This window comes from Egretta garzetta, unplaced genomic scaffold (genome assembly GCF_000687185.1).
Source record: "Egretta garzetta isolate BGI_Z169 unplaced genomic scaffold, ASM68718v1 scaffold25, whole genome shotgun sequence".
Taxonomy (NCBI): domain Eukaryota; kingdom Metazoa; phylum Chordata; class Aves; order Pelecaniformes; family Ardeidae; genus Egretta; species Egretta garzetta.
The window spans coordinates 3,342,330-3,363,723 of NW_009259800.1; the positions used below are offsets into that span (position 1 = coordinate 3,342,330).

Genomic DNA, 21,394 nt, shown 5'->3' on the forward strand with positions numbered 1-21,394 from the left:
AAAAAAGTGTTTGGGAATTAATCCTTCAGCAAAAATGGTCTAGCTGAATAGCTGGTTTGATTATCTGGTAAAGCAAAACGACATTAGAGGAAGAGCAACAACATTAGTGGTTAATAACACTGGGTCACACTTCAAAGTCCATACTGAGTTTCTGACAGATTGAAAATGCCAAAGGTCATGTTTTTGGTTGTTTCTTACATAATGAAAAGTAGTGGGGGAGAGAGGGAAAGAATTTTAATCCCACTGTTTCGGAGACTGTATATTGCATCTTGCACAAGCAAGTCTCATGTGAGGCAGTTTTCCCAAACCAGAGTGCTGTGCCAATTCCTGCAGCCAGGTCTCATAAAACAGACCTGTCAGCAGGCGTGCTGAGAGCTGTCTGTCTCTTGGCAAAGTTTGGAGCTATGCTTCTGATCCAACAGCATCGTCTTTTCTCTGGCATACCTCAGGCTGGAAGACTTGGAGAGCAGGGAGATGCATAGAAGGGCAGAAATTGAAATGTGCAAAACCAGGATCTTAACCTTCTTTCCTACTGCTGGTGTGGTCGTTGCAGCATCCCTGTGCAGCAGCATCACTGATGGGCTTGAGTGACTGGGGGGGGGGGGGGTTCAGAGCTACAGAAGCTGGCAGTGAAGCTGGTTTTCTTATGGTATCGGTCAGGTCAGAGCATGGCTGAGGGGTTTGTAATTGGTAGGCTCTTGAATTTTTGCTCAATTTGGTCACCATTTTAGAACTCCAAACCAGTATTTGTGGGTCCTGTGAAAATCAAAGGGGAAAAATACCAGCTGGGCCACAGATGGAAACCTTTGCTTTCTAGATTGATTTCTCTTGGAGTCGTCTTACAGCTTGGTCACCTCCTCTCTATAGGAAAGCCCTGGAAAATGTAGGTGCTTTGGGTATTTCTGAACCTGGCCCTTGCTCACTTTGATTAAGCAAGTAATTTGTAGAGTTGAAATCCCCTTGGTCAGAGGTCCGTGTTCTGAATTGCTTCCATTCGTAAACAGCTGGCAGCTCGTGCTCGGAACAGATGTGGGTTTGCCTACAAGGTGGGTTAGTTTCTCAGAGGGCTGAGAGACAAACTAGCAAAGGCTTCATTGCAGACGGACAGTATTTGCAGTCTAGCCCATAAATTGAGAGACAGCAACTGAAGATCACAGAGCACAGGTGGAGTGTGCTGTCTTAATGAAAGATGGCTTAGTAAATAGGCAGCTGCTTCTGCATTGCTAGCTCAGAAGATGTAGCAGCCAACACTGCTCTCCTGGACAAATCTCTTCCTTAAAATGTTATGTCCAGATACATACTGCTTGCTAAACAGTGCACGAGAAAGAAAGGAACTCTTACTGTGCCATCTGAGTTCTGCAGGGCTAATAGAAATACCAAACCCCAACCTTTAATTTACAGAGAGAACTTCTGAAATGAGTAGTTGTGTTGAATAAGGTCTGGCTCTCCTAGTAAATGTTCTGAGGTTTAAACTAGCTAATGCCAGAGACATGAAATTTGGGGTCATGTGAAAAAACAGTTTGTCCTTCTTGTAGATAAGATGGAGTCACATTTATTGGTCTGCTTTAAGTCTGTAATCTTTCCTAAACACTGACTTCCTTCAATGCTTTTTTTCCTCCCTCTGCCCTGCTTTTTCCTGTCAATGCTCTAAGGGTCAACAAGGGTTTACAGCCAGTAACTGGGTTCAGCTGCCGTTATGAAATGTAATGTCCTTTGGAGTTGCACAGCATTTTTTCTTTCTGGCATTTGGTTCCCCAAGCAATGTGTTTCTGGTGCTTTCATGGAGCAAAAACTTGATGGAGGGTTGCAAAGTGCAGCTAATTCCTATTCCTTCCTTTAGAAAAGGGGTGGCACGGTACCTGGCTCTGTGACCTTTTGTCAGCTTGGATGGGCTTTTTCATACTCTCTCTATATAATTACCTCAGATGAACAGAATTTCTAGATGCATATTTTGTTTTGCACAGTAGTTAAAGTTGGCTAGTATCCTGTGTTGACATTTCAAAACAAAAGTGTGTGATATTTCCGAAGGAAGGGAAGGGGTGCTCTACTATCTTGAGGGGTTTTTTTTCCCTCTTGATGTTATTTCTAAATATTCATATTGGTATTTAAAAGTTCTATTTCTTCTCTATATAGTACTGCATATGTTTATCCTTTTGTCAAGAGGAACAGTAGAGTGGCCCATTGAATTCACAGTGCAGAAGCTGTACTGGCTCCCTGCTATAACAGGGCGGAGATTGGCCTTTCCCATTTCGTGACCTATTCCCATTCAAGTCAGACTAATCTCCACGTTACATTCTCAAGGACCATTTTCCTGTTTGCTTTTAAGCATCCTGGCTGGTGGAGCTTTCATCCCTTCCTGTAAACCTCCCATAGCAGCCTGGTAGAGTCCCTGTTCGGAAGCCACCTCTGGCAGCTTAAATTTCATGTTCTGAATTCATTCCATCCCACCTGCCTCCCCTGCCCTTGAGGTAGAGGGACTAATAACTTATTTTCCCTATCAAAATAATTTGGGAAAGCTAAATTGTACACTGCTGACCTCAGAAGCCCTGCAGATTCCTTTCCTGCACTTCAAAATCTCTTTCTCTGCTGTCAGGACTTCTCTGATGGCAAGGTGCCTGCTTATCCCATTGCATGGGCTTACCCAAGGCACTGTGTCTCCTTGGGGGGGGAGGAGGAGGGGATGAAAATTAACTCTTCCCTCCCCAGCTGTTTATATAACCTTGAATTCCCAACCTAACTGAAACTAAAGTACAGGTTTTGTTCTGCTTTCTGTGAAGGACTGTGTAAATTAAAGCTGATGTAATGGTTTGAAACTGTCTCTTAGCAAATGTATGGAATTGTTTCCATTAGTGTCTAATAAATAGTCAAAATGGCATTTTATTGATTGAAAGGCAATTCAAGGTTAAGTTGTTGGCTGCTGTGTGTACAATATATCAAATCTAGGCCTTCCTGCCTGATAGTCGCATGAGAATAGAGGCTGCTAAACAAGTTATATATTGCTCTGCTGCTCAGTTTCTGCTTCAGCTAAGCTTCACATCAAAATTCGTCTGTGAAAATAACAAGTAAATACTGGGCTTCTGAGGGAGGGGCGTAGCTTTGCCAAGAATGAGAGAGAACAGCACAATTTTCCAAGATTTTAAGCACTCGTAAGACCCACTGAAATGCTGGTGCTAAGCATGTTTGCGGATCAACCAGAAAGTAGCACGGATATTTGTCCCTAAGTTGCTCATGCTAAAACCACAGCTATGCAGCTGGATTGCAAGTCAGATGTGTACAAATACGGGTAATAGTCTGTGATTTATATTCTGAGTCTGTATCTTCTCGCATCTTCTAAATAGTAGCACATGACAGTAACTTACCTGTCAGTATTCTGACAGTCTTTTCCATCTGTTGTCTTATTTTTTTTGCACAGGAAAGAAGAATGGAGATTTGGACAGGAATTTTGATACACTTGATTTGCCTAAGCGGTCTGAAGCAGCAAAAGGTAATGCTAATGTGTTTGCTTTTGGAAATAACAAGTAGCCTGGGAGCTGGAGGCTCTTAAAGGGACTTGAGACGTGAGCATATAGTAGAAAACAAAAGAAATAATAGATGTGTCAGTGCTTGTTGTTATCTAGTTTTCAATACTGGATATAACAGATTTTATATAAAGCTGCTGAATGGGTGGAATCTTGTAGAAGCCCATCTGATTTGGTGTTAGGTGATTGTAACTCCATGGAGGGGTGAGTGCATGCTCGCTTCCTTTACAACTCCATTTGCAAATTGCCTACACTAGACGTGAATGGAAGGAGTTATGAAATGCATTAGGTGAGTGTACTTGTCACTAACCTTTTCCCTTCCCTGGCATCTCTGTATTTCGTCAGTGCTCCAATGAATTGGAGAGTGAGGGTAGGGGGATGAGTTCAGTGTTTTGTCTTTACTGATAGTCAGTCTTCTCCTGAAGACAATATTCCTCCCTGTCTTTAGTGAGTAGTACTTGCAGTTTTCCAAAATCAGGAGGTTCACAGAAAAATTCTTCTGCATTGCGCTTTTATATTTCAGCTCTGGCAGAGGTGAAATCTTTCACAAACAATTTGTGTTCCCTTCCTGCATGCATGGTTCTCTTTTTAATTGGAGATTAGGAGATGATTTGGGATCTCATCAGACTTCTTATAGCATTGGAATGGTGTTTTGAGATTTGCACGGGTTTTCATTTTAAGTGTGTGCAATGTCATTGCAAAGATTCAGCCATTGTCATGGCAACTGCTGCAGTGCCACCCTGTCAACCTAGCCTTGCAGGAAAAGCTCTCCCATAGCACCCTCACCTTAATGATCTGTGAATACCCAGAACTACCGGAGTATTCTTCAGAAGAAAAATCTTAAACTCTTCCTGCATCACTTGTACAATTTCGGAGAGTATAAAGAGACAGTGTGACTCAATGGAGAGAGCCTTGGACTTCAGATACCTGAGTTACGTTACTTGGTGACCTTGGTTGAATCAACTGATTTGTGCTTCAGTTTCCTCCCTGTAAACTGAGGGCAGCAGCAGAGACCATAGCGAGCATCCTTAGAGATGTACTGATAGTAATGGTATAGTAATTACACATGTAAAGTGCCCCACTCTCACTTAAATTCATGGGCAGTGAAGCTCTTATTGACAGTATGCAAACTAATCCTAATACATAGATGGATCCAATCTATTTACAGACACCCTTTACAATGGGTACAGCTTCTAAGCTAATGTCTAAACACTAATTTTCATTAGGTGCATTATTGCACAAGATATTAATGCACCTCTTAGAAGGTGCAATGCCATCTTATTCAGAGAGCTGCAGGAAACCTCTCCTAACCAACCTTCACTTCAACGCCATCAGGTCAGGACTGGGCGTTGGTTACGTTGCAGAGCAAGGAGACTTGTTAAGGATGCAGAAAAAGAAAGGAATGCAAAATATAGCAAGGGCTTCAGCGCTTTCATTCCTTTCCAAATGTGATTGGAATGTAGGTGCCACTAAAGGGTAAAGATGTAAATCAAGGATTTCTGCAAAGAAATGGATCTTGCATAACTTCCTTTAAAATAAGATAAAAATCTTCCATGTGGCTCTGCTAATCGTAGAAGTGTTGTGGCATATCTGATGGGTGACGTATCTGCCTCTATGAGCTTACACAGCTCATTATCATACTCAGTCACTAGAAATCACATGCTTTTGAAGAGGTTTTGTTTGATAATTTCAAGATACCCCCGATTAATCTAAGCAGAATAGATTTTAGTCTGATGTGATGGGTTGACACTGGCTGGACGTCAGGTGCCCGCCAAAACTTCTCTGTCGCTCCCCTCATCAGCTGGACAGAGGAGAGAAAATATAACAAAAGGCTTGTGGGTCGAGATACGAGGACGGGGAGAAATCACTCCCCAATTACCATCATGGGCAAAACAGACTTGACTTGACTCTGCCCCTGCTCCAGCCTGGGGTCCCTCCCACAGCAGGCAGTCCTCCATGAACTTCTCCAGTGCGAGTCCTTCCCATGGGCTGCAGTTCTTCATGAAGTGCTCCAACATGGGTCCATTCCTCCCACATGGTGCAGTCCTTCAGGATCAGACTGCTCCAGTGTGGGTCCCCTGCGGGGTCACCAACCCTGCCAGAACCTGCTCCAGCCTGGGCTTCTCTCCCCACGGGGCCATACACCCTGCCAGCGCAGTCTCCAGCGCAGACTTCCCATGGAGTCACAGCTGCCTTTGGGCATCCCCCTGCTCCGGCATGGGGTCCTCCCTGGGCTGCAGGTAGAGATCTGCTCCACCATGGACCTCCCTGGGCTGCCCCACCATGGGCTGCACCAGGGGCTGCAGGGGAATCTCTGCTCCGGGACCTGGAGCACCTCCTGCCGTCCTCCTTCAATGACCCGGGTGTCTGCAGGGCTGTCTCTCCTGAACTCCCCTGCCTCACCCAGTAGGCTGGGGGCAGGCAAGATCTTGGGAAGGAACATAGCCAGGAAAGCTGACTCAAACTGACCAAAGGGATATTCCATGCCATATGACAGCTGCTTAGCAGCAAAAGAGAGAGAAAGGACAAGGGTGGGGCACATTTGTCATCACAGTGTTTCTCTTCTGGAGAAACCGTTATGTGTACTGAAGCCCTACTTTGTGGGAAGTGGCTGGACATTGCCTGCTGATGGGAAGTAGAGAACAAATTTTTTGTTTTCCTTTGCTTCTGCAGGTGGCCCTTGCTTTTGCTTTATTGAAGTGCCTTTATCTTAACTCATGAGCGTTTTTTCCATCTTAGTCCCCCCACCCCACCCTGTCCTGCTGAGGAGGGGAGTGATAGAGCGGGCTTGGTGGGCACCTGGCACCCAGCTGAGGTCGACCCACCATATCTGACTACATATCTCATGCTAGATTAGGTCAGGAGATTAATCCCACAGCATTTTGAAAGAAGCCCTTTGACACAGAAAAAGGCATGAGAAACTATTCATTTATGTGCTAAGAATAAAAATAAAATTCAGTCATTTTTTTACTAGTAGGTTCCTGCTAAGCATCTAGGGTTCTCGGATATTAAAGGTTCTAACAAGATTGCTAGGACTTCGAATTGTTCGGTAAGATAAGACAAATAAAATTGTAGTTTTAAAACCCGTAGAACTCTGGCCAGATCTATACCATAGAGTATAATTGGCTCTGATTAGATCAGCTCTCAGCTGAAGCAGAACCTTGTTATTAAGATTGAAAAATCATGCAAGTTTTAATGATCAAAAGCACTCAGTTTGAGTGACACAATGAAGTGGTATTTCAAAAATCAACAATTATAGATTAATCTTTTTCATGTATTATTAAAGCCATATTAAAGTGAGTTTTCACTTGGAATCTTTGTGGGCAAATGGAACTGCAGTAATAACATTTGTTCATGCAACGCAGCAAATGAATGTTGCGGTAGTTAACAAATGTTGGGATGCAGTGTTGTTAAGTTTCCTGTGATCTTACAGTCCACATCCATGGTGCTTATCTGGTGGATCTAAAGATGAGGTTTCATGAGCGTGACATCATGATTTCCCTTTAAAATGTTCTTAGGTGTGATCACAGCTTAATTGATAGTGTGCTTATAATGGCTCAAAAAACCACGAACTAGAAGCAGTGAACTGGTTCAGACCTATTTTCTGTCATTCTGGAAGCTTCATTTGTTCTCCACATGACATTAATTGCAGGAATCTCTCCCCATCCTGTAGCCAAACATCATCAACCCAGAAACTTTCATAGTTTCTAGTTGGGGAGCGGGTTAGTGTCTGCGTGGGAGGCCGAGGGTTTCTCAGTCTTTGTTCAAGACAGCTTAGGAACACGTTCATATCCTGAACAGTCCAAAGGGTCTTGTGAGTTATTACCTAGTTTAAATGCTAGTAATTCTTTTTTTCCTGGAATTTGTTTGCTCTGGAGAAGAATGAATGAATGAAGGTAATGCTTTTTTTTCAATATGATGAACTAGAGTCGTCTTTTCTTCTGATTGTTCTTGGTTTTTTAATGAAAATCAGATTTTGCTGCAGCACAGCATTTGAGCAGCCCTGAAACCATTTCTAAGCCTTTAATAATTTTATGTGCTAGGCATTCTGGCAGGGGAAAGCTTCCAGTTCAGGGCTGTTATCTGTGGTAAACTGGATAATGTCAGACGGGGAGAACTTGCAGTGCTTTCAGAAGCTGTCTCATCTGATATTAAAAAATAAATATATATGCTCTGGCAGTGTCCAGAGTACTGCTGTCCTCATGAGGCAAGATTGTGGAAGAGAAGCTTCTTGTTTCCTCTTTGTTGAAAGGAGAATAATTTTTTCTGACAGTTAGAAAGAGAGAGGATAGATTTTTTGGGTAGTGATAAGAGCTTGCATAGAGCCTTATGAGAAGGGGATGGCATTGACAAGAAATTATGAATGCTGTCCTCGGGACCTCGCTAAATTTAGTACTTTCAAAAATTCCTGCTTCTGTGAGGGAAGGGGGGGGGAAGTCTTGCTGAAATCCCTTCCCCAATATAAAGTAGGTCACTGATAGTGGTGTTGGCCATCTCCTCTGCAGCGTGTTCCCTTCTGCACTCCCACAGTGCGAATGCTGATTTCTCCTGTGTGCACATTAAATACACAGCATAGTACAGTTCCTTTGCTTTGTTCGCCGAGTCCTTATTTCTGAGCAGGAATAGTGACAGGAGGCTCATGCATTAGGGGAAGATCAGGATTAATCATATCTGTGCAGAGGAAAGCCGTGTCTCAGATGGCAGACCGTGCGATAAGGGTTTCTGAAAAGAATTAGCATTGATATGTGTCAGCCCTCTGAGGATGTTATAAAGGTTGCAACATTTAATCCTCCTGATGTGAAGGTGTTGGGATTGTCCACCTCTGTTCATCAGTGCTGGAACATGGGAGGAGAAGGTCCAGAAGAGCAAAACAGGGGTTTTTTTATATAGAATCAGCAGGTTATTCCTAATAAAATCCAGACCTCTGTGCTATTTGGTTTAAGCAAATCTTGTGGCTTCTTGTTCATGTGCACATATATCCGATGGCATAAAGGTAGATGCTCTAAGGTGCTTTGGGTGTTGAAGTTCAGCTATGGTTGCAGTTTATCTCCTTAGGGAGTTGAAAGTTTTCAGCCATAAGGAGATGCATGCAGGTACAGTTCAGCCTGGTAGATGAGCTAACTCATTCTCTCCTTTAAATCGGTTATTAAAGTGGTTATTAATTTCTCTTTTCCATTTTGATTATTTAAGCTTCCATTTTAGTGGGAATGTCACACAAATACTGAACACTAGTGCTAAAGCTGCTTAAAGTTGAAACAGTCTATTTTGTTGCAGCAGGGACCTCACAGAAAAGCTGTATTTATTTGAAAGCTCAGCTTTGTGTGTACACTTACCCTGGTCAGCAGCCTGTGTAGGTAGGGAATGAGATTTTGGGTGAACTTGTCAGCAGGTGAATTTCTTCTGTCTCCATTATCTGAAATCCTCAGTCGCTTTCCATGTAGCCTGATGCTGATGATAGATTTTCTGTTCCAGAAGGTGAGTGTTTAAATTCACTTATAAATCTTTGTGTTACTGCTCCAGGAAATTAGACTTCCTGGCTCTGTCAGGGTAATGACTTCAACTTAGTAGATTACAAAAATGTGGGCAATTTGTCTTCAGCTAAAGGCAACACGTAGTGGGGGGAGAGAGAAACTTTACTGAAGCTTTGCTTTGACTTTAGGTTTGTAATTAAGATTAGCTGCTGTTCTCATTTCACTGCCATTTTAATTTGCTTTCTTTAAATCTTTACAAGTTGACTCAAGCACTCACCTGCCCTTTCCAGCTCCCTTCAATCATTAATTTTGATTGTCATATTGTGAATAAGTGAGTAGAACTGATTGATTAATGGTACCATCCACACCCCTCCTGTGCCTGCTAGTGGAAATTGAGGGACTGGGAAGATTTCCTCTGTGAGAGCAAGTAACATCTTCTTGTATTAAAGCTCCTAAGCATTTCGTGCACGTTGTTGAGAATTCCTATCAGAATTATTAAGTATCTCTTATTTCTGTTGCCTCACCAAGTAGAGTGTTCATTTTGGACCCATGTGTTTTTCATAATTTACAAAGCAGTGAAAGATTTCTCATCTGTCTTCCAATGCTTTGAGTCAGAGAAAATTTATTACCTTGAATGGGGGAATTCCCATATGGAGCCTGCCCCTGCCAAACTTTCTCCAGCCCAGTACCTGTAAATTCTCTTTTTTTTTTTTTTTTTTTTTTTTTTTTTTCCAACATCTGCAAGGAATTCAGAGCAGGCACCTGTGGATTTACCTTTCTTGCTTACACACCCTTCCATAGCTGATGCTAATTGTTCTGGAATACTCTGCTTTTATTGTCATGATCTTCTTCAGTTCTTATGTTGAGCCACTTGTTTGTTCAAAGCTGGGTTGAAGCGTGGCAGTGGGTTGCTTCCTGGCCTGCTGAGCCGTGCTCTACAGGTGGAAATTCTTATTTGTGATCTTTATGGATCTGTTACAATTGATGTTCTACATAATCAAATTTAAGTTTAGGGCTGAAACTGAAGAGTTTGAAAAATCATATGGGGAAATGCAGCTGGAATGTGAATTGGTGCTCCAATTACTATTAATTACTATTACTATTAATTCCTACTCTATTACTAGAGTACTGTTAGGGTAGAGACAAGTCTTTTGTCTTGTCTCTACCCTAACATATCCTCTTCCAATAAAAAGAATGAGTTTGAAATAGCTCCTTGTTGTTCTTAACATGACAACTCAAGCAATTTGAACTAATGCCAAGCGTATTACAGAACAATGACTGTTTTTATTTCAGGTAGACTGGCCTAAGCCTTTAAGAGTTGTAGCCTGTATTGACACACTGTGACACCTTCTGTGTTTTAATGATGTTGCATTTCTTGCATGAGTCAGATACGTGGAAGGTTTAATGGTTACTCACTTCGCATGGATTTTAAATGGAGTGCAAAGTTCTGTCACCAATAGTTAACTGGCTAAAACTACCTTAAAACAGAAAATCATTCCAGGAGGAGTGATGTTCTTTTTACAGAGGTTTTTTTACAGAGTTTACAGGCAACACAAGTTCTCTGTAAACTCTAGATGAGATGAGCAGCGATGGGTGGTAGTGACTCATCTGCAGAGATGAGAAGGTGGTTTTCCTTGACTTTTGTCTTAGTCCCAGTACATACTCCAGGGTACCTAAAAGGAAATTTTCTATAGAATCATACATGACTAGAAATGTTTTACAGTTCTTGCTTGAGAAGTTTTGTGTAGGCCAACAAGACAGGAGAAGGAACGAGTACAAAGGTCTGCTTTGCTTTTCAGGGACAGCTGACTTTGAAACCTGTTGAATAAACACTGCTTCATTGTCGTGATGTTCCCTGTCACCAGCTATTTTCAGTTCTTGCTGCCTGTTCCCAGGGTCAGTCTGCTCTTTGTGGTAGATTTGTGTCATACCCGTGCAGAGCTGCTGGACTTCATTGCTAAAGCAGGCCTGGTAGTTCATGACTGTGCTGGTTTTGGCTGGGGTAAAGTTACTTTTCTTCATAGTGGCTAGTGTAGAGCCATGCTTTGGATTTGTGCTGAAAACAGGGTTGATAACATAGGGATGGTTATTTTACTGTTGAGCAGGGCTTAAACAAAGCCAGGGCCTTTTCTGCTCCTCACACACCCACACCAGTGAGTGGCGGGGGGGGCCACAAGAAGCGGGGAGGGGACATGGCTGGGACAGGTGACCCCAACTGACCCCAGGGATGTCCCACACCATATGACATCATGCTCAGCACATAAAGCTGGGGGAAGAAGAAACGGGGGGGGAGGGCAGGCAGTGTTTGGAGTTTGTCTTCCCAAGTCACTGTTAGGTGTGATGGAGCCCTGCTTTCCTGGAGATGGCTGAGCACCTGCCTGCTGATGGGAATGAGGGAATGAATTCCTTGATTTGCTTTGCTTGTGTGCACAGCTTTTTGCTTTACCTATTAAACGTGCTTACCTCATCCCATAAGTTTTACCTTCCCCCCCCCACCACCCCACTACCATGATTCTCTCCCCCACCCCACTGTGGGAGGAGTGAGCAAACAGCTATGTGGTCTTTAGCTACCTGTCGGGTTAAACCACAACAGTGATTTACAGTCTTGTCTTGTGATAAGCTCACCTTGCTGCACAGATGTTGCATAAAATAAATCATTAGCCCAATTCTTAGGGATTGTTCCTTCCTTGTTCCTTTCATGCAGGTAGTAAGCCTTGAACAGCTTGGCCTTTGAAGGATATTGTCCATGAAATGACCTCTGTTTCCTTCTACATAACTCAGTGGCATAAGGTTTTAGAAAACAAAACCACCCCCACCTATTTTTGACAGGTATTGAACTAGCTGAGCAGTTAAAGCAGCAGATTTTCCCCAGATAGCATGTTTTACCCACCGGTACCCATGATGAGAGATCGACATGCAATGCATTAAACAGCAGCAACTACACAAAATCTTTTGGGCTTTTATCTTGGTTCATGCTGCTGCAACGGGACTTTGGCAAATAGGTAAAGGGCACAGTTATGCTTTTGGATTGCATTATATTGCTAGAATCTGGATTTAATAAAACAAAGTGCTCTGTTATGTAGGAGTCAGCAAACCTTTGTAGAGGAAGGTAAGTTATATCACTGAGTGTTCAAGGTTCACTTATGGTCTGCTTGGTTTTTATGTTACTATTCATTTGATAGGATGAGAGAAACAGCCTCAAGTTGTGCCAGGGGAGGTTTAAATTGGATATTAGGAAAGATTTCTTCACTGAAAGGGTTGTGTCAAGCATGTGAACAGGCTGCCCAGGGAAGTGGTTGAGTCCTCATCCCTGGAGGTATTTAAAAGACGGGCAGATGTGGTGCTTAGGGACGTGGTTTAGTGGACTTGGCAGTGTTAGGTTTACGGTTGGACTTGATGATCTTAAGGGTCTTTTCCAACCTAAATGATTCTATGATTTGTAGACTAAATGTAGTTTTCTTCAAGTGCTATATCCTTTTAGCCCTTTCTTGACATACAGGTGACAAGTGATGTTAGTAGTTCAGTAATTAGTTACGGCAGTGTTTGTCAATCACTAGATACGGGTTTTTTATCTACTGATGTATGCATGCGTTGTCTTAGGATCAGCATTGCCTTGAGGTGGAAGGTGCATGTCTGCTTTATCTGTAGTTTTACTGTCATTATTGGTGGGTGTTATCACTTGCATTCATGTAGGTATTTAATATTTTATATTCGTGGTAGTTATTTTTGAAGAAATATTCAAATATTGATAAGGATTTGCAGTTCAACCTTGTTTTTCTCAAGTGTGTATGACCTTCTGAATTCTGGTACTAATTTTTTTCACTTGTTAATACAATTCTATCCTAGAACATTCTCGCTTTGGGGACTGTGAGGAAACAAATATTTTTCTGGGACAAATACAAATGATACAAGTGAAACCCTACACAGTGACTGTGTACAGTAATGCTGCTGAGACTCTCACAGCTCTGCTGGGGGGGTGTGTGTGTGTGTGTTAGTTATTCTACCATATCATGTGAGAGGAATTTGAGACCGTTAGAGGACCAGCTCTTACTCTGGTGTTATCTGTCTGCTCAGGAATGTGAAGAATAGTTTTGGCTTTACGTTCTGGTAGTTGCTGCCATGTTTGTCAAATTGTTGCTCTCTCGACATTGCAGCTCTGAGCCGTGCTTTCCAGTCCCTTGCTTCGTCTGTGGGGACATCTGGGCAAGAACTGTACTTACAGGTGAGACAGGCTAGATTCCTGGTGGAGGTGAAATGGCATCTGTGGAACAGAAAAGCTCTTGCAGCTGTAGTAAGGGGAAGCGCAACGTTTGTGTGACCAGACTATCCTATAAATTGCACAGTTAAGGGGGATTTACTTTTGTGTCAGGAAGATTTGAGTTGGGAACTTCGGAAGAGTTCTGCTACATGGAGGGGATATATAACCAGTATGAACTGAAGGAATTTCAACTGTGATAGTTCCATGCTTCTAACACCTCCCCACCCCCAATACAGACACTTCATAGTGTGAATGTCTTTCAGTGTTAGGTTATGTAGCTTTGAAGATTAAGCTGAGGGAGCAGTGGAAAACAACTGCTGGGATGGGGAGGCAGGAGGAATAGTTGTAGTGACATGAGAATTTCATTCAGCTCTGTATTTATACAGGGTTGAGAATGTGAAGCTCTTCATGAAGTCGTAAGGTGGTGATTCTTGTCCGTAACTTCTTGGCTCTGCTATAATTTGCCTGTAGCGCTCCTCCTTTTCCCTTTGTTTCCTGCCTCTTTCTTAACAGCTAGAGGTCACATGTGAGATGAGCTAGGAAGACAGCTTGCTTTCTGAACAATTTCAAACACTTCCTTCTGAATGAGAAAGATCTGACTCACCTCTAAGGTACTTTGGTTATCCTGGAAACAGTGAATGAACATCCACAACTATTCTTCCTCTTTATCCTTCTCTTGCATTCTTGAATGTTCAGTCTTCCTCAGTGCGTGGAGGGGAAAAGCTTGGCAGTTGAGATAAGATTCTCCCTCTCCACCTTTAGGTCCTTTCACCTGCGGCTCTCATGGGACTATAAAATAACTGCAGTAGTCAGCTTGCAGCTCCTTCTTGCCTGAGGCTGACACCCAAGAATATAGACCTATTATAATAACTAGCAGTATCTTCAAAGGACAAGAATCCCAGGTGGTAAATTCCCTTTCCAGCTTGATGTGAATTTGTGGCCAAGTTATAAATGCACAGAAAATGAGACTTATGCACGTGGTTATAACATCTGAAACTAGAACAGCCTATATATAGTCGCATAATAAAGTAGCCCGTGAAAAACTAAACAGCAGGAACTCCACTCAAGCACATGGTAATTACAGCAGCTACTAAGGAGATGGAGTGATCTGGAGCTTCACCAAAAGACAGAGCTGGAAGTAAGAAAGTCTCATTTTCACATTCCAGCATTGCTACTGACTTGCTAAGCGGCCTTAGGCAAGTTAATTGCATTCAGATGCTGGGGCTGTAGTGAACTCATGAAGGATCTGCTACTTCCTCTGCCTTCGCTAGAATAATCACTGGTATTTCCTTTGCTGCTGTGATAACCAGTGCAGATGGAGTATACTTGATATGTTTGTAAAACCAGCAAAATTCGACCAAAGTATGGTGTATCATAACTGTTGCTAGCACCACAGTGATAGAAGAATTCAAAAAAATGCATACTATCTGTTAAAGGTGGATAGTAGTGGCTGGCCCCAGTGGGAGATTGTGTGAAAGGACTGAAGAGTTCACGTTGCAGAGAGTATTTTGAAAATACGTAATCCTACGAATTGCTTTGTATTCTTGCTATGCATATTATGCCCCCTGTGTATTTTTATGGAGAAGTTCAACTGTATTACATATGATGCTCTGTATAGACAGGCATATACAGAAACCAATACATAACTCAAGACCTTGGCAAGTTCTACAGCCCAGACCAGCTACTACATTTACTTTAGTTTATAGCAATGTGTGCTCTCTAGCAATGCAGGATCTTAACCCTCAACCATTGATTGGACTTTCAGGTCCTTTATACTTGCTACCATTTCTGATGATAAAATAGTTAATGTTGGAAAGTGATAGTTGTCAGTCTTTTTTTTTTCTTTTTTTTCTTTTCACAGCCTTCCCTGTACTCCTCGCCCCAGCTACGAATGGTTAATACTCCTCTTTCCCCACCCTTTGGTTTGTGTATATGCTTTTGCGTGTCTCATTTAGCATTTCTATTCTACAAGCAATTCTAATTGTTACTCTAAAATAGAATGCCTGTTATTACAGAGTATAGCTCACTACACAGATGCTGCTCAAGGACTGTTTATAAAATGACAATGTGCCAAGGAGTCTGCCAGGAATCAAAGCAGGAGTTGGTGGGGAGGTGTTTATCCCACATAACTGTAACTGCCTCAGTTACTTAGTCACTGCAGTGAAAAAGTCCATCTATCCGTCCGTCCATCCATCCATCCCTGCTGCATTCTGTCAGACTTCTGCGATGCCACTTGCTCAGTTTCAGTTAACAAACAATTAAATCTCAGCAACTTTTTTCGCCACTTTTAGCAGAAGCGTAAAAAATGCAATGATACTTTGAAGGGTGCAAATCAGAAAATTGTCCTGATTGCCTAGCCAATATTGTCATGAAGCGCAAGGAAGGGGAACTCAGCTTCTGTCAGGATTTAGAGATTAAATTTCCTGTCAAAATCAATTACAAAAAACCTTGTTGCACAAAGGTATGGTTGTCTCTAGTGTCCATCAAAAGTACCCCAGCGAAGTTCTGCTGACGAAGCTACTCGGCAAGTTAAGAGAACAGCAGAAAGTTTCAGAACAGCTGAGGCAGAAAAATGGTGTAATGTTGATTTAAATCCCTTGCCAGATTTCCAGAAATAGTGTGTGCATGAGTAAAGGAAGTACCTATAGCTCCGGGTGAGTGTTATGAAGGCTGTGCCTTTAGGAATAATAGGAATGTGGATAGCTTTCTCAGAGGCCTACGTGACTCAGATGCTTTCAAAACTCAAAGCTAGACAGACATCTCTTGAGTCTTACTTAAAGCGTCTGTCTGGGATACTCTGGCTGTCCTGTCTGGTATTCTTTTGCCCACAAAAATGCAGGCTAATGCCCTGTAATTAAGTATTGGAACAGGCTCCCCAGGGAGGTTTTGAAGGGTTCTCTGTCGTTGAAGGGTTTCAAGACCTGACTGGACAAAGCCATAAATAACTTGGTCTAAATTCAGCTTTGAGCCTGCTTTGAGCAGGAAGCTGGCCCAGGTGACCTCCCACACTCTCTTTCAGCTGAGCTGTTCTGGGTGACTCTCTGGATAACTGATTACAAAGTCAGCCAAAAAAAGTTTGTCTGAAGAAAAAAAAAAGCACTTTTTTTTAGCAATAAGGTTTTTCCAAAATGACTTAATCTATGACAGCTAGCTGGGTGACTCGGGTAGGAAGAAGCATGAGAGAGCCCATTTACCCATGGAACCTGGGAAAGAAGAATACATGCAAAATGCATCTTAATTGTTGGGTCTCAGGTTGATTGATTTTTATTTCCCCCACCACCACCACCACTGGTATGGCTTTTTTAAAAGACAGATGTATTTTTACTTATAATATGTACTTCCTCTGGTGTCAGCACAGTAAACCACGGAGTCCTCACAACACTACGTTAATTGATCTTTGTGGGTGTGCTTGTGACAGCTAATGATGGGGGAGACAAAGAGGAATAAAAATGAAATAGTTGTGTCGTTCTGAACTAATTGCAAGTTGAGGTGCTAGAGATGAGGCAAGGATGCATCACTCATAATGCGACCAAGACAGGGGAGGTGCGTGCAGTAAGGTGTTTAGCATTTTCTCCACTTTTGCTTGAACAGTATTTATTAGAGTTAATGGAGAGCTTTAATCATGAAGTTAATCTGAAAATTAAAATAAACTGGAATGTCAAATAACGTGTGCATTCTAAATTGCAGAAGTCACTGATGCTCATTAGTCAGACTGAAGCTGCAGTTGTGTTTTGCAGAAAGGCAAATAAAGAGAATCAAAAAATTAAGGCTTCTGTTTTTTCAGCATTAATTTCTAGTGCGTTTACCTACACAGCTGCTGCAGTCCTATTATCTGACTCATTACTTTGTAAACCACTTTGAGATATCTTGAATGTGAAAGCTGCTATATAAAGCCATATTTATTTCTATAACCCTGAGTGCTCTGCACAGGCTTAAAAGCTCTCCCCTTCTCCAACATGACAGGGGAACGATAGGACTTAATGTGCCATATACCTCTAACTGTGGATTGAAGAAAAATGACCTTGAACTGAGAGGCAGGCATTTTACATTGTAAAGCAGACACTTACATTTACCTGTCAGCTGGAGGGGGGGAATCTTACCCCTCTGCATGGTTTAGAAAGCAATGTCAATCCAACTGTTCATTGCTCAGAACCCACTGAGAGCTTGATTGCTGACCCAGGCATTTTCAGGTGATCAGCATGAATGTTGATCAGCATGTGTTAGAAAGGAGAACATTTTTTTTTTTTTCTCCCTGCCTCTCAGACCATTAGTTTCACCCCTGAATTTTCTGTGTCTTGGTCATAGGGAAAACTGGAAGTCTGTAATAGCATGAATTGTTGTTTTTCTGTTTAGGAATAGACCGTTGATCAGACTTATCTGGAAGGAGGATACGCAAAAAGCAATCCTTCCACCTCACGTCCACTTCAGTCATGTTTTGCACACCTTGCGGTCTCCTTACTTTACCAAATATGTTGTCAGTTTTCTAGGAGACATTTAGAGCAACTTCCTATTCTTTTTTACTAGTAGCCTTAGTATAGTGTAGGTACCTGGCACACTGTGACAGTCTGCTTGAACAGGCAAAGTCTAGATAGGCAAGGCGAAAATAAAGGGGGGGGGGAGAGGGGGACACAGGCTGGTGGCATGAGTTGTGAGGTTACATGGCATTTCAGTGGCAGAGCTGGGAACAGAGATGAGGTTTCCCAATTCCTAAAGCAGTATCTTTTCTTGAGGGCTTGTGCTAACAAGCCAGGTAGCAAGCCCACTCCATTTGGAAACATCAGTTCTTCTTGTCCCTCTCGCACAAAGCCAGGAAGACTATTTAATGAGTTTTGTTTTGAGACCTCTAAAAATCACAACCAGCAAATCTGTAATCATGATTGAGCATATAATTGCATCTTGTCCTGCTGAGAGCTTAAAAATGATGAGCAAGAAAAGCATCTCCAAAGGCTCATTCAAAATGTGAGGGGACAAGAATAAGATCTAGAGAAAAGATCTGGCTTAACTGGAGTGTCCCCGGCGACCTTTAAACACTAAGAAAATTGTAAGTCTGCATTCCTTGCACATGCAGGTTTCCCAGTCCCCTTTTGGGGATACTTTGTGGATTGAATCATAAAACATGCTAGTGATCACGGCAGAGCACAAAAGGCAACTTGCAGATGTGTCAGAGGAGAGATGAGAAGTGTCAAGGATGACTGAGGTGTTAGTTGCAATGCAGTGTGTTTGGGATTTCTCAAGGAATGAGAAAGTGTGGGTGTTAGGAGCATGAGACCTAATTCCATTTATTCAATTACATGAGCGCTGCTTCCCCAAGAGACTTCCCTTCAGATTAGAGCTAGTGTCTAAAACTTAAGACTTGGTAAAGGCATGTGTGACTTAGATTTGGGCAGTTCTGTAAGGTTTTTGCATAATCGTTAAGCCCGAACAAGCAGGTCCTTTCAAAATCCTACGTACCTGCTTGCTGAAAGCAATGCTGAGATCAAACCCATTGAAATTAAACTGTTTTCTCTGTGGCTGGATCCCAGCTTCCCTGAAACATTTAAAATTTGGTACCACTCCCCTCACTGTAGTCTGGAGGCCTGTTTCTAGATCTGGCTATGGACTCTGATGGTCCACGAGAAGCCATCAGGGCATTCATAACACTGCCTTGCATGTAGAAATGATGAGAAATGGGTATAGGTTGTAACATGATGGACATTTCGATAGTCTTGAGGAAGTGTCTCACCTTATTTACACTTATACTGACCTTTTCAGAGTTTTCTATAGGCATGAACAACCTCCACAGTAAATGTCAGCTTCTGCTCAGAATCTTTTACATGGGTAGTTTTAAGCTCAATTTTTAGTTGCATAATATTACCATAAGAAGGCTGCACTGAAGTTAAAAACTGTCCTAAACAAAGTGGCTATTGGGCTGGGGATCTTTTCACTTGTTTAATGGCGATGAAGTGGTTTCAAAGGAGCTGTCAGAGTTGCTTTGAGGTAGTGTCTGCTGTGACTTTGTTGTAAAATTTTTCATATGACTTTCTGGTGGCTTGTGAACGCGGGCCATGCCTGTAGGATGGTAAAAATGGGGCCAGGCTGCCGTTGGATGCTGTGTAATGTTCCCCCACTGCCTCTTGAAAAATGTCTCTGTGCTTCCTTCATTCATTTCAGCTAAGTGTCTCATTCATTGCTACAAGCTGGGGCCCCAATCTTTTTTCTTTCTTTTTTTTTTTTTTTTATTTTTTTTTATTTTTAACTCGCAAGTAGATTTATTTGTGGTTGTAAAATGTGTGTGTGTGTGTTCGGACAGCTAAGGCTTCAGAGAGCTACTTCTCTACTTCTCTCCAGATCGTGTTGTCTTATCTCACATTTTGGTCCAAAGTTACATTTTTTTAGCAAGGCCCATGTTTCCAGGAAACCTGTAATTCTATGGGCAAACCTGGTTTTGTGTCAGTTCTGCCTGTGATTATCAGGCAGTCAGTGCATCAAACAGCAGGCATGTTTACATTTAATAGAAACTTTCCTGTTTTTCTAAAAAGCTGCAGAGAATGATTGGCAGAAAGGAGAATAAATACCCCTTCATTCCATACCTTCAGTGTGCTACATCCCAGTTGAAATGAGGGAGGAGCAGCAGCATCTTCTCTTGCCTCTCACCATCTGTAGCACCTGCTTGGATACAGTGCTTTGAGGATGGGTGGAAAAATCTCTGTTCTTGAAGGCATTAAGGTTTCTAGCTTATGCTGAAAACCATGAGAATTAAGTACCCAAATACTGTACCTTGAAAAACTGGGCTGCAAGGTCCATTTTTTTGTTGAAGAAAACCTTCTGTTCATGCTGCTTCCACTCTGGCCTGACATGTATTTGACATTGAAAAGATCAAATTCTTTTTCTTGGATGCTTGGGAGATACTTGAATTGCCTGACAGCAGCATAGTGACTGTAATTGAGACAGATTAGAAGTGCTGGGCTGCTTTTGGGTGCATGTGGCACCTTTCATGAAATGGGGAGAGGAATTGAAACACACTTTTGACTTCGGAAGCTGTAGCAGAAACTAATTAGCAATTTCAGGACACAAACAGGATTGGAGGAAGCGTTTGGGTTGGCGTACAATAAATTATTTAATAACATGAGGGAGTCTTTCCATATGGCACTTGCTTATAAATTGTTTAAAGGCAAGATTGCAGGACTCTGCCTGTAATGAACCGAACAGGCTTCCGATATTAGTCCTGGTGATTAGGAATCACTGACCTTTCGTTTCTCTAGGCTGAGACTGGACTTGCTAGCTTCTTAGCTTGGATTCTGATAACCTTTCCTCAAAAAAGGTTAGTTGTTTATATCCAAATATTTCCTTCCAACTGGGAAATATTTGTGTTTGATGTTTCTGTGAGGGTAGATCCACTGGAGAATAGACAGATTTATTCTTCCTTCTTATTTGAGGAATTCAAGCTGTGGAGTTCTGCTGCCCTTCACTGCCTTAAGCAGATGGGCCTCTAACAAGTAACTGAATTGATATGAATAACCAAATACCTGTGTAATGGCTTATGGCCATTTATGAGACTTTATATAAAAATCATGATGAGAAGTGGGAAGTATAAGTAGACTCAGTGAAGCATGAGTAACCCAGAAAGAAGCTTTCAAATTGGCTTCCAAGCGTAGTTCAGCGCGTGTGAGCTCGGAAAGATTTTGGGTTTTTTCTTGAAGTTGTTTTTTCCCTTGGCAGTGAAGATAAAACTCAGACAGGCTGCGAAGGGGAGAACCTGACAGGTGCCAGCCTGAGTGGAAATACTGTCTGTCGATCCTTGTCTGTCGCAGCCCTACGCAGCGCCCGTTGCTGATACACCCAAGCGCTTGTCAGGAGCGTACGGGCTTTCAAAGCCGAGCAGAAAGTCCCTCAGCAGCAGGACGGTGCTTTGAAGCGCAGTCAGTGGAAACCCTCGTAGTCCCATACCTGACAAAGCAGTCCTGTTTCTGTAAATTCCCGAGCGATGAAGGATTTGGTTTTGCCTCAACGGTTAAGATTCAGTCCCGGCACCCCAGGCAGAGAAGGGCTGATGCCACAAGGTGCTGTGTGTCCCCCGCATCTTGACTCACCACAAGCCTGGTAGAGAGAAACAGCTTCCCTGGAGGTCTGGAGGAGTGTGGCCGCTGCATCCAGGCAAAGAAGTGGCC

At 42.5% G+C, this 21,394-nt stretch overlaps 1 protein-coding gene across 1 annotated transcript in view; it reads left to right on the forward strand.

Annotated features, from left to right (window-relative positions):
- The window catches only part of ARVCF (ARVCF delta catenin family member), a 169,509-nt gene that overhangs the window by 122,789 nt on the left and 25,326 nt on the right, over positions 1 to 21,394 (forward strand). The window contains 1 exon segment of the mRNA XM_035895366.1: positions 3,413 to 3,484. Within this exon segment, the coding sequence (XP_035751259.1) occupies positions 3,413 to 3,484 (72 nt within the window).